This window comes from Myxine glutinosa, chromosome 7 (assembly GCF_964187855.1).
Source record: "Myxine glutinosa chromosome 7, kmMyxGlut1.1, whole genome shotgun sequence".
In the NCBI taxonomy this organism is placed as follows: Eukaryota; Metazoa; Chordata; class Myxini; order Myxiniformes; family Myxinidae; genus Myxine; species Myxine glutinosa.
The window spans coordinates 173,238,897-173,251,801 of record NC_136267.1 but is presented as its reverse complement, the minus strand read 5'-3'; the positions used below and the strand labels follow the sequence as shown (position 1 = coordinate 173,251,801).

Below are 12,905 nucleotides of genomic sequence, written 5' to 3'. Positions count from 1 at the left end.
GGTAGCTCTTGCCACTGTTGATGCCAAAGTGCACGAGTCTACCATTAGAAAGAGGCTGCACAAATTTGGTCTACATGGGAGGTGTGCCTGGAGGAAACCTTTTCTGTCCAGAAAGAACATCAGGGCAAGACTAAAGATTGCCACTGAACACCGAGGCAAAGACCAGCACTTCTGGAACAATGTGCTCTGGACAGATGAGTCAAAGGTAGAGCTATTTGGCCACAGTACCAGAAGACATGTTTGGCGAAAACCAAAGACAGCACTTAACCACAAGAACCTGATACCAACTGTAAAGCATGGTTGGTGGAAATGTTATGGTTTGGGGCAGCTTTGCTGCATCAGGGCCTGGGCAGCTCACCATCATAGAATCCACTATGAATTCTTCATTGTACCAGAGGGTGCTTGAGGATAATGTGAGGCCATCTGTCGGAAAGTTGAAGCTCAATCGAAGGTCGACCTTGCAACATGACAATGACCCTAAACATACCAGTAAATCCACCAAGGAATGGCTGAAAAGAAAGAAATGGAGGGTTCTGGAATGGCCAAGTCAAAGCCTGGATCTAAATCCCATCGAGATGTTGTGGGGAATTTGAAACGAGCTGCGCATGCAAGAAACCCCTCAAACATCGCACAGCTGAAAGAATTCTGCATGGAGGAGTGGGCAAAAATTTCTCCCAGTCGATGTCAGAGACTGGTAGACAGTTATAAGAAACGCCTACTTGAGGTTGCTTCTGCCAAAGGAGGCAATACCACCTATTGGAGCCAAGGGTGTACTTACTTTTTCCACATGCGAAATTTGCATTTATGTTTATTTAAATTATACAATGGACTACAAAATGTAAATGTTTCATGATATTTGTTATATTATATCACCTTTATCTGTCAATATTGTTGAAATGAAGATCAAATAGCTGTATGTTGAAATATGTTGAAAAAGTCAAAACTTTACATGGGGTGTACTTACTTTTTCACGTGACTGTAGGTCAAGGTTGTAGGAATATTCTGACAATTATAAAATTGGTAGTTTTCTGTGCTTGTATTATGACACACAATTATATTATACCCTCACGTCACCCGCCATACAGCCCCGAGTATAAACACAATTCCTGGTCAAATCGTTACAAAAAGCTTCAAGGACAGCACTCAGAAAACAGGAATGTTATATGTGAAAATGAAATCCCCCTTTGGCTGAAGATAAATGTTTTTAGCCTCCGATCAGGCATCAGCCCCGCTGGGGGTTATATTGTGGTTCCGTCTGTCTGAAGCCTCTTCTTGAAAATGGATGGATGCATTTATTTCATATTTGGCACCTGTATGCGATAATACCTAGGTTTGAGGCATGTCAAAGTATTTTGGAATCGGAGCTGAAAGTCATGGGACACACAATTATATCTCCAAATTTTTGGAAATTCCAAAATGCACATTTTAAGGGAGAGGATAATACAGGTTTGTCTATATGAGGGTGTGTTGAAAAGTAATATCTCCTAGATTTTTCTCAAAAAGAGGTAAGAATATTTGAATGACACAAAGTTCAGTCCGCACGTTCGTTCTTCCCACCTACTGGGTGAATTTTTTTGTGATTCTGACACGACATATCTAAGCCTGGTGTTGGCTTAGCGGTTAGGGTGCCGGCTTGGGATCCTTGGATCCTGGGTTTGAATTCCGGTCAATCGCTGAATTAACGCCAGGGGGGTTGACTCAGCCTGTCATCCTTCCGAGGTCGGCAAATTGAGTGCTCACTGGTAAGTCCCTGTGTGTTGCAAGAGGCGAGTAACAAGGCTGGTGGCAGGAAGAGCATCCGGCCATAAAACATTGCTTCAAAAAGGGGACCATGGTGCTCGAAAAAGGCCAACCCCAGCCCTGTGGGGAAAAATGGTCTCCAAAGGTGGTACATTTTTTTGTTTTGTACACGACATATCTCAGTGCTACATTAATCAAGATGACAGAGGACAGCACAACAATGTCGTCAGTGTGTGTGCAGAGTTGTTGTTGCACTCAAGACGAAATTAGTTCCTGCTCAATATTGTGACTGTATATAAGAGTCGGGTGCACCAGTACGATCCTGAGAGTGAGAGATGGTAAATGGAGTTCCGCCACAAAAAACCACCAGCACCAAAAAAAATTCACTCTACAGTTAATGAAGGCACGTATGCGGAGGGTGCATCCTGACATGCAGGTGCTTCTCCTCCAGCATGACAATACACAGCCTCACATGAGTGCACCAAGGACTGAAGCAATTGGTCGTCTCAGTTTCACTACCTCATATCGCCGTGACATGGCTCTGTCAGATTTTCATCTCTTCCCCAAACTTAAGGAATACCTTTGTGGAGAACATTTCTCTTCCCATGATGATGTCAAGGCCGATTAAGTGAGCACAATGCACAGTTAATGCACAGTTCTATTGTGACGTCATCATGGAATTGATTGAATGTTGGCAGAAATGCATGGAGCGCAGTGGTGATGATGGTGATAAATAAATGTGCACAATGATAGAATAAAGATCGAAGTTAGTATCTGTCTTTGTTTCATTCGAACATCTTTACCTGTTTTTGGAGAAAAAGAACAGGAGGCATTGCTTTTCAACGCACCCTCGTATATGTACATACAGGTATCCCCTGTGTTCGCTACAATGAATGGTTTCCATTTCGGCCTATTCATCGCTTAACGAAGGTCTTCTTTCGATACAACGAAGGAGGGACCAGTCACAGTGTCATGGTGATTGTGCAATGTCACTTCCGTGCGATGATGAGTACGATATGCTTCTTCATGTTACCCCTTTGTTAGCCCAGTTACCATTCTACAACCTACATGCCAGCTTGAATTATTTATTTATTTTTTATACACATTACACTGCTACTCGCCTTAAATTATTTATATACATTTTAGCTTTCAATATTTAATTAATGAATTACTTAATTAATTAGTTATTTCATGATTTGAATCTAAAATGCACACAACCCATTTTTAAGGCCTTGTTGGAGGCTGTATCCTCGATGAGGACTTACATTCTTGTTTTTTCAGCAACTTATTGTACTGGCAACGACCTACAACAGAGGTCAGGACCCTTAAAAATAAACTGTTTAAAAACACAAGTCACACAGAGAGGTAAGCCACATGGATTCACAAGAAGAGAGGAAAATCCAAGAGACCTTACTCACAGGCATCTGATGTCATCCCCAGGGACTCTCCATGATCTCTTTGACCTAATTTGATTGTGCTTGCTCTTCAGCACCATGTCTGTTTGCTCTCGTCTACCTCTTCATCATGGTGTGCACCTTTAGACCTCTGGTGTTCCACTCTTTCATAAGTCTTGGCCTTTGTTGGTTTTATGTATGCATCCATAGACATAATTGGGAGCAAGAACAAAGGTGGAGGAAATACTTCATAGACAACGTTATGTAAATGAATCATTGCCATAATGAACAAGTGTATATCATCAGGTGGCTTTTTCAGGTGATAGCTGCCATCTGTCGCTGTGAGCAGGTATTGCTTCACTATTTACAACTCGATAGTTCTGGAGTTTGGTTGTAGGATCAAGATTTTAAAGTAAATTACTTCTCCCGATGGCTTTGCAATAACTTTCAATTACATACAATAACTTTCAAACTGTGACCTAAGTTGTGCATTAACAGTTCAGAAATCTTCTGGTCATGTGTATGGAAATCACGGCTGTTGAGGGAGGAAATTACTATGTGTATATATTGTTGCGGATCTCGGTTTACGGCAATCCCCTCTTCTATTAAGCTGGCCGTCCGAGTCCTAGAAGATACCGCACTCCTTCCGGTCGGAAGCAGGGCGATACTTCTGCCCGAGCCACGGACAAGATGGAATGTTGCCGAGCGGTTTAGCAATCTGAAGCTCGAGCCGTTAGCAGCAGTCTAAACCCGATTATAGCGGTTCCTATATCGTGCCACCGATATTCAATTGGGGACAGGACGAAAGCGATCGGATGAGAGGAACCAAAGTAAAGCAAGAACAAATATAATTTATTAATTATGTACAAGAAACCCGAAGCGGAAATGAAAGAAGGGAATATACAAGAAGAAGAAGAAGCAGTGACATAGGGCAGCCTTAAACAGTCTTATATTATCACACGCCCAGGACAATACAAACACACTTACATGAATGGGGTGGTGGTGGTGGGAAGGAAGAGAAGGTTCCAAGCAGATGGTTCCAGGCTCTGGGTCCGCCGCGAAGAATGGCAGGCAGCTTCGCGTGTCGTTGGCGCGCGACCGGACCTTATAAGTATGCGGGGGACTGGGATGCCACGTACATAATCTTTGTGCCAACTCTCTCTCTCCCAACGTTCGTCTCAGAGGGTACCCTCGCACAGGTCGCTCCAACAACGTGGCAATCAATCGAGCGCTCCCCGCGCAGTTCGTTCACAATCAGCATCCCCCGGTGCAGTCCGTTATCAATGGCCTCCCCTCGCGCATCTCCTGAGAGGGCTTGGCGCTTGCGCTTTTATAACCCCTTTAGAAATCAAGCCATGCTTCATCGAGCCACGCCTATTAACGAGCTCACCTCAGCCCTGGTTGGCTGGTGGGGGCTTACCGGCCACGCCCTGGTGGTGAGTTGACGTGGCCACACCTCGTTCTTGCCGCCCCGCCCCCTTCTTCTCCAAGCCTGACCTCGTGTTCAATGGTGGCTGAGCCAGGCAGCGAACGCTACTGGCAAGCCCAGAAAGACAATTTGGAGGAAGGCTACATGGCAATATGAATTGACAAGGGGGCCTACTCGTATTTAATTAATACAACGCAGATTCAACTTTTGGGAACAGGTCCTTACCTGAAACACAGACTAATGAAATAACTAAAGAAGAAGCCTATGGTGTGCTACGTGTTGCTCGTGGCCTAACTAGGGTGCGACCTTTGACCTTTTACACCAAAAATTGGAATATTTACAGGGGATTATTTATAAGGGAATATTACAAATATTTACAAAGTGAAGGGTTCTAAAAACTACAACAATATACTGTATATAATTATAAAAAAAAGTTTTTGTTTGTTTGTCTGCACAAGCTAATCTCCTGAACGGTGAAAGATAGGAGGAAACCTCTATTCACAGAAAATGTCGGGATGGGCCCCGGGAAGGTTTGAGGCTAGGTGGCAAGACCGGTCGAGGCCCACCACGACCGGGCCAGGCCCATTTCGCAATTAAAAGCTGAGCTAAATTATAGTAGTCAATCTTCTACGGCCGTGGGTAAAAGCTGAATTCTAGTAGTAAATTCATTCAAAAAGAACCGAAAAGGTCGGGACGGGCCCTGGGAAGGTTATAGGCTAGGTGGCGAGGCCGGTCAAGGCCGCATCGGCCGGGCTGGGCCCATTTCGCAATTAAAAGCTGAGCTGAATTATAGTAGTCAATCTTCTACGGCCACGAGTAAAAGCTGAATTATAGTAGTAAATTCATTCAAAAAGAACCTGGGCAACGCCGGGTGCTTTCGTCTTGTGTATGTGTGTGTGTATATATATATATCTTGTCATTGTTTCAGACTGCTATTGTTTCCGAGTTCAATGTTCACAACAGTGTCATTTCGAGATTGCTGACGTCATACCATCACACAGGAAGTTCGTATAAAAACCTTGTCCAGGTCGACCAGAGCCTAGAATCCTTGTGAAAATCACTTTCTCGTAATCCTTTACATAAGGAACTGCTTTTCGAAAGCTCGATCTTTCCAGAATAACCTGCAAACATTAAAAAATAATTTCATTCCACGCCAGCTGATTCAAACCAGACTTCATCCCAGTGGTATGAGGTGCAAAAGACTCGGTGGTGACGTATGACAGGCAGACATAGAATGGGCGAAATTACATCAAAACTGGAGGATCATGTGGAAGACATAATGTTCATTTCACAAAGATTCTCAATTCTCCCTTTGCTGCAACAGTGGATTGTTAAAGATTGATGATTAAGTTGGGAGCAATTCCCTATTTTGCCTTTCCGCAACATGATCGGCTTTGTGGAACTGGCATAATGGTTTGGGCTGGAATTGAAGATGGCTGAACTACTGATATTATCATCATTCAGAGTTCCACTATTACAGGTGTCAGATAAAGGGAAGAGATTATTATTATAACTGTTGTCATCTCTCGGAATAAACAGCAAGGTGTCAACATCAACTTTATGGATTACAATGCGCCGATCCGCACCACTCACATGTTGTCAACGCGACATTTCAGGACTACAAAATCCCTCATGTGGACTGGCCTGTAATAAATCTCTGGCCAGTCGAAAATCGAAAATCCAGTCGAATAAGTTTTTGGCATCCTAGGGACAGGGAGGCATGTTTGTGGTCGATACGTCTACCCACAGTGTCCACATCACCACCCGGAAGTGGCCCTGGTCAAACAACGGCACAACATTCCACACCAAGAGATGGATCCTCTGATTTTGTCAAAGACTAGATGTGCACAAGTCAGTATTGTTGTCACATTATCAATAAAGGAGTTTGTGCCAATGGAAAGTTTGTTGTGATCATTTGTAGATTGGTGTTGTTGCCAATTTGCACACTCATTTCATACAGCCATGTTGTTTTCACATAATAACTTGACATTGGTTTCCACTGACATGATGTTTGTTTATATCACGTACAGATTAATGTGCTGATCCTATTCAACCAGGATATGAACATCTTTGAAAATCAGTACAAGTCTCGAAAGTTGTGCAGCTTCACTTTCTGTGAGGGTTACATGACCAGAAACTGTAACGATGAATGTCGTTAACCTCGCAACTTGTCCGTCCGTACCTTTGTAACATTTAAATGACTTTGTGCAGACTATCCCTCAAGGAATTTGCTATCCCTCAATTAAATATATCGGTTGATGAAAGTGTGCCTCAAGTTTACCTCTGACGTATCTTTATTCTAATTAAGAGCAAACGTGGATGTCACCGAGACTCCGAAATTGATGTGTGGTGGAAATAGCGCCACCTATGGTGGTAGTCGGTATTACAAATAATCCTCCTTTATCTTATGATATGAACCACCTTTAGAGGCCAATTTTCCCCGCAGAGCGGGGGTTGGCGTTTTTTGGGCACCGTGGTCCCCTTTTTGAAGCAATGTTTTATGGCCGGATGCCCTTCCTGCCACCAACCCTGTTAGTCGCTTCTTGCGACACACAGGGAATTACAAGTGAACTGGTACTCAATTTGCCGACCTCGGAAGGATGACAGGCTGAGTCAACCCCTCTGGCATTAATTCAGCGATCGACCGGGACTCAAACCCAGGATCCGAGGATCCCAAGCCGCACCCTAACCACTAAGCCAACGAACCCAGGATCCTAGGATCCCAAGCCGGCACCCTAACCGCTAAGGCAACACCAGGCTTCTTTATCTTATGATTATGGAGTATGATATGATCGTGATCAATAAAAACTCTTTTTTTTAAATGACAAAAAATATATAAAGTGCATTTCCAAGAGTGCCAAAGCACATCGCCCACAGAGGGTGGGCCGAAAAGGGTACTCCGGCCATATGGGCGAGAGTGCCCGCTCGTACCTACAATACATTCACTAAGGAGTGGAGTTGGAGGGGATTTATCCACCAACCAGCCATAATTCATATTGCAAAAGGAGCATCACAGAAGGTGATTGCTCGTGATGCATTGTGATGTGATGCAACAATGGACAATCAGAGCATTCACAAGAACAAGATATGTCCAGTCGTGTAACAACACACTATTTAACGAATGTTACATTCCCAACCTCTTCCCTTACTACCATTGCTTCTAAATACCAATTTGAGGATTTTTGAAAAATATCAGTTCTTCAAAATAGAACTCAGGTTCACAGCTGCAATCCTCCTTGAAGCTTTTATCCTTGGGACTTCTTGAAGAAAACGATCAAATTGTTGTCATTTATTATATATTGAAGGTCATTCCTCTTAATGTTTCTGTGTTAAAAACAGCTTATTTGCATTATGGTGACTTAAATGATGTGGTGAGATGAAGTCCAGGTCTCATGTGACCAGCAAGCCCCTATTATTGTACTTTTTCTTCCACCAGTATATTCCCTCTGCAACGGCCATACAAGGTGCCTACATTCCTCAATACGCACCTCTTCCAGCTACCCCGGTTCCAGTGGACGTAAGTGAAGCCTCACTTCACTCTCACATTTCATCGGCCCGAACTTGTATGTCCACAATGAATGTTGCAACATGTTAAATCACTCTTCACACTTCACATAGATTATATTAAACTCATATTTTCGTTTCTGAACCTTATATATATATATATATATGAAGTCCTGAAGCTACTTCTGAAGCTACGTATGTGTATATATATATATATATATATATATATATATATATATATATATATATATATATATATATATATATATATATATTGTGTCTGGGGCTGTCTGTGTGATTTTGTTCCTTATACACATATTTTAAGTTCTAAACTCCAGATTTGGGGTACAAATACAACTTTGTATGTGTGTGTGGGGGGGGGGGGGGTGGGCGGGGATGGAGTAACACGGGTAACATAAGCTATGTGGCTGCGGCCTCACATGGGGGTGTGGGAGGCTGAGGGGGCATAATTCTCTATGTAAATGTGTACCGTGTAGCGCCACCTTGTGGTGGTGGCAGAGGGTATTATAATTTCCTTCTTTACCTGGGCAACGCTGAACTTGAGGTGTGGTGTTGAGACGAGCGTTGAACTTGAGGAAGACTGAGAAGGCCTATTTGGTCACGTGACAAGGACGGAGCTTGGACTGTGCAAAAATGAAAAGCTCATAATGTTCACTAATTCTTCATTCAATTGTTTTATTAATCTTCTTGCATATTTAAAAGACAATCCACTATGTAATATGTATATGGACCCTTATGTAACCTGTTTTTTTCTGATAAAGGCCAGGTAACTGGTATGACATCAACAATTGTGTTTGATTCTGTTTTATTTTAATAAGGAAAACGTTAAGATGGAATTTAAAATTGTGAATAACTCCGCTATACGATCTCCACAAACCTCCCTTACATATTATTTTTGTACGCATATTCGGTCTGGAGTTCGTTGGAGGCCTGCAGGTGCAGCATCATTTTTGAGCGGTGGAGCGGGGGCATGACCTTTCCTCCGATGCGCAGTCACCAATAGGTTAGGGGGGAATTTGTAATTTGTTCATGGTGCTTGAGATAACTCGCCTTGACATTTGTCTTCATCCTAGACTCATCAATGCTGCCTCTTAGCACTGCCTAGCAACCCATAACAATGGAACAATGGTTTTGTTTTCCCAAATTTTGGCCTTTTAAAAAACAAATTAAATTTGGATCCAACGAGATTATCAAATATATAAAACTCTTTTAACCACTCACTGACTCACTCACTTCTTTTGTATGCAGCCCAAGGCAGTGAGGTAGCATCAATGGCTGAAGGTAGGCTGTGCCGCTGATACAATGTCCCCTGCTGCTATGGGCAGGCATTTGTAATTTGTTCATGATGCCAATGATTGCACGACTACTCTTCGTAAAGGACACTGTGGATCCTTTAAGGTCCACCCACCAATTCTGGCAGACAGGAAGCCCAGTTTAACGTCCACCCAAGGGAAGAATCGCCCTGCTCGTGAAACACCGGGGTGACAGTTTATAGCTGGTTCAGGATTTAAACCCAAGATACACAGCTTAGAGGTGAATGTTCATACCTCTCTGACATCCTTCTAGCCCAACTCACTCACTGACTCACTGATATCAATGTTTAGTACCTTCTAGGTGGGCTAAAAAGCTGCAATTTGGCATTTTGATACAACTTGAAGCCACAATTGCAGCAAAAAATCACAAAGCTGTCCAATAACGTCCATCAACGAAAATATCCATAAACAAAAGTGGGCTGGTGGAGCCTCGCTCCCTTGGGTGGGAGATTGGCGGATCTTGGACTTCGGCGCTGTCACCTCACTCCCTGAGCCAGCAGAGATGTGGAGCTTGTACCGCACATAAATAGAGCTCATACAGCTCACTCATTACCCTGCGCACGCAAAGCGAAGTCAAACAGAATTGGAAATCATTCCATTACAGGAAATTTGCTGTTTTTAAGGATGTCATAATGGACACAAACAACAGGCATGAATAACTAATGTAATGTGTTCGATAGGATGGTTTAATAGACACTGGAGAAAATGACGGTATAACCCGGAATTAATATATTGCTGCGGTTTTTGTAAATAAAGGCAACCCCCCTTTAGTTAGTTGCACCACAGCATGTAGCCTCGCTTAGTCAGTTATTTCTTATTAAATGTGAAGTATAGTCTCCTTCCCAGTGTTCGTATGCGCTGAGGCAGGTAAAGTAAGGGGAAGTCTCATTGGAGCCTGGAATGCCATGTGGTGGGCCTGGGACAAGTCGAGCAGGCCAGAGGGAGGAGCTGGAGGGCGTGGCTGGTAAGCAGCAAACAGCCAATGGGAGCTAAAGGGGAGTGGCCAATAACGGCGGCCAATGAGAGCTAAGGGGAGTGACTGATGAGGGGCTATCACGACACGTGAACCCCGGCGGCCAGTGGAGGCCTTTGGAACATTCTGGTGCGACTCCGGGGGCCATAAAACCCGGCCCGAACCCCCGAACTCTCTCTCTCTGCCCCCGCTCTCTCTCGCCCAGGACTCTGAACATACTCTCGTTGGCCCTGTACTCTGACGATCTCTGGACTCTGGGCGCTCCCTGGACTCTCTCTCTGGCCCGACGATCTCCCTGCCTGGACTCCCTGCACGTGCGCTTTGCCTCGCTGGCTTCGGGACACGCTGCGTGGATTCCCGTTCGTGCACGACTGAGGCCGACGTCCCTGCCACGAACATCCTCGAGGGGAAACGCCCAACGAGCCGTCCAGGGCGAACTGCACTAAGCGGCCGTGCTTTGTGCGCGTCCCCTTCTTCCTCCCCTTCCCCGAACGAGTCTGAGGGCCCTTTTCTGGGAAACGTAAGTAAGGTGGTTAAGATTCTCCTCTGTGTCCCTTTTCTATCACCAGTGTACATTTGTGAATAAATCTGTGGTTTGTTTCCAACTTGGCCGTTTTCGTCCCTTCATCATTGGCCTCGCATTGCACGAGTTAAAACCGCTCGATCGGGTTCATAGTAATTAACGGCACGAGTTACGCGACACGCAAACCGCTCGGCGTTAAAGACCAGCGTGACTCATGTGAGGTCCAGCCCCCATCCTCGTGGCGCCGTGTGTATCGAAGGTACCCGGGGTTCTGTCTGGAAACCCTTCCACACGCTAGCTGTGGGTTTGGCGGCTGGAATTGCTCAGCAATCCGCTCCCACGAGTGTAGAGTGGGTAGCGGCCTCATGGACTCGAAGCTCGAGGGGGAGCACGGCTTAATCCCCCCTCAGTACGTCGACGAGCTCGAGATCCGCAACAAATTGGTAGTCAGGAGTGGGATTTTAACCCGACCGCAACAAATTGGTGTCCGGAAGTGGGATATTTGGACCTGGAGTGTGCTTCACATACTCAAAATTACGAGCGTACGAAATTTAGTTTTAAAAACCAAATTTATTTGAGTTCGTGCAATGGCTGGCGAAGTCGACCAAATGCCGATGGGAGTAGGAGATAGGGAAGAATTAATGGCCCAGGACCAGCAGGAAGAGTTGGTAGAAGGGGAAGCTGATGAGGGTGCGGCAGTAGGTGAAGAAAATGGCGGCGCCTCGCACGTGGTGGTGGAAGCCGAGCCCGCGGTGCCAGGGGACATGGGCCTATTTATGGCACAAATAAGGGCATACATAGTCCGGTCGAGTGAAGAAATGGCTAAAAGGAGTGAAGAAATGAACAAAATCGGTGATCGATTGAGTAATCGGATGGACACCATGGCTAATCGGATGGACACCATGGGGGAGGTATCCAGGTGTAACATGGAAAAGATGGGGGAGGAGATTGGGCGTAGGATGAGCAGGAGGGACGCGACAGGGTGAAGCGGTACGAGGAGCGCGTGGAGAGGGGTTAAAGCGGAGCACGGCCAAACTGACTGGGGCTATGAGAGTAGCGACGGGGGAGGTAGAGAAACCGACGAAGGTCGACTTGGAGGAGGAAATTTTGGGGGAGCCGCCGATGGTCGAATTGGAAGAGAAAATTTTGGGGGCGCCAACGATCGTCGAGTTAGAGGAGGAAATAGTGGAAGCGCACCGGGAAATAGAGGAGGTAATCCTGGAAAAATAAGAAATTATTGGAAGTGAAGAGACGGGAGAGACAGGGAGTGAATCACGGGAGGAGGTTATGGAGCATGTGCAAGGTTCGTGTTCGCACCGTGATGCCGTGCTTGCTAACCCAATAAAAAGTTTGCAGGTGCTGGCGGAGAAGCAGGGGAAGGAGAGCCCTGCGGTGAGTCATAATGGCGGGAATGTGTTTGGTGCGGATGGGTGCTCGGCGAGCTTGGGAGAGAGGCAAGACCCGGGCGGTAGTGAAGGGCCCATTGTGCGGTGTGCGAGTGGTAGTGGTACGGAGTGTGAGAGAGAGTGCGTACCGGAGTGCGTGAAGAGAGAGTGTGCACCGGAGTGTGAGAGAGTGCACACCGGAGTGTGAGAGAGAGTGTGCACCGGAGTGTGAGAGAGAGTGCACACTGGAGTGTGTGGAGAAAGAGTGTGCACTGGTGTGTGCGATAACGTAGTGTGTGGGGGGCGCGTGTGCGCCTGGGTGTGCGAGTGTGGAGTGGGTCACGAGTTGTGAGGACGCGGCCCAGGCATCGACACCGACCGGGGTAGAGCTTAGCGGGGCGAGTAGCGTACGCGAGCCCCCGGTGAGTTGTGTGCCGCAGGGACCAGAGGGAATCGGTGCTGCGTCGGTCTCGCAAGGACCGGCATGCACGATTCGTGCCTCCGGCACCCGCACGATATGGTTGGCGCCGTATGGCAGCAAGGGCGGTCGGCCGGGTTTGAGGGGAAGTTTGCACTTTCGGAGCCACACACCCCATCAGGTGAGGTGCTCTGACCGTGGCCGG

General features: G+C 45.9%; 1 protein-coding gene across 2 annotated transcripts in view; it reads left to right on the top strand.

Annotated features, from left to right (window-relative positions):
* The window catches only part of LOC137431845 (RNA-binding motif, single-stranded-interacting protein 1), a 400,729-nt gene that overhangs the window by 373,364 nt on the left and 14,460 nt on the right, over positions 1–12,905 (top strand). For both annotated transcript variants that reach the window (XM_078782569.1, XM_078782568.1), the window contains exon 12: positions 8,000–8,080. In XM_078782569.1, the coding sequence (XP_078638695.1) occupies positions 8,000–8,080 (81 nt within the window). The remainder of the gene's footprint in view (positions 1–7,999; positions 8,081–12,905) is intronic.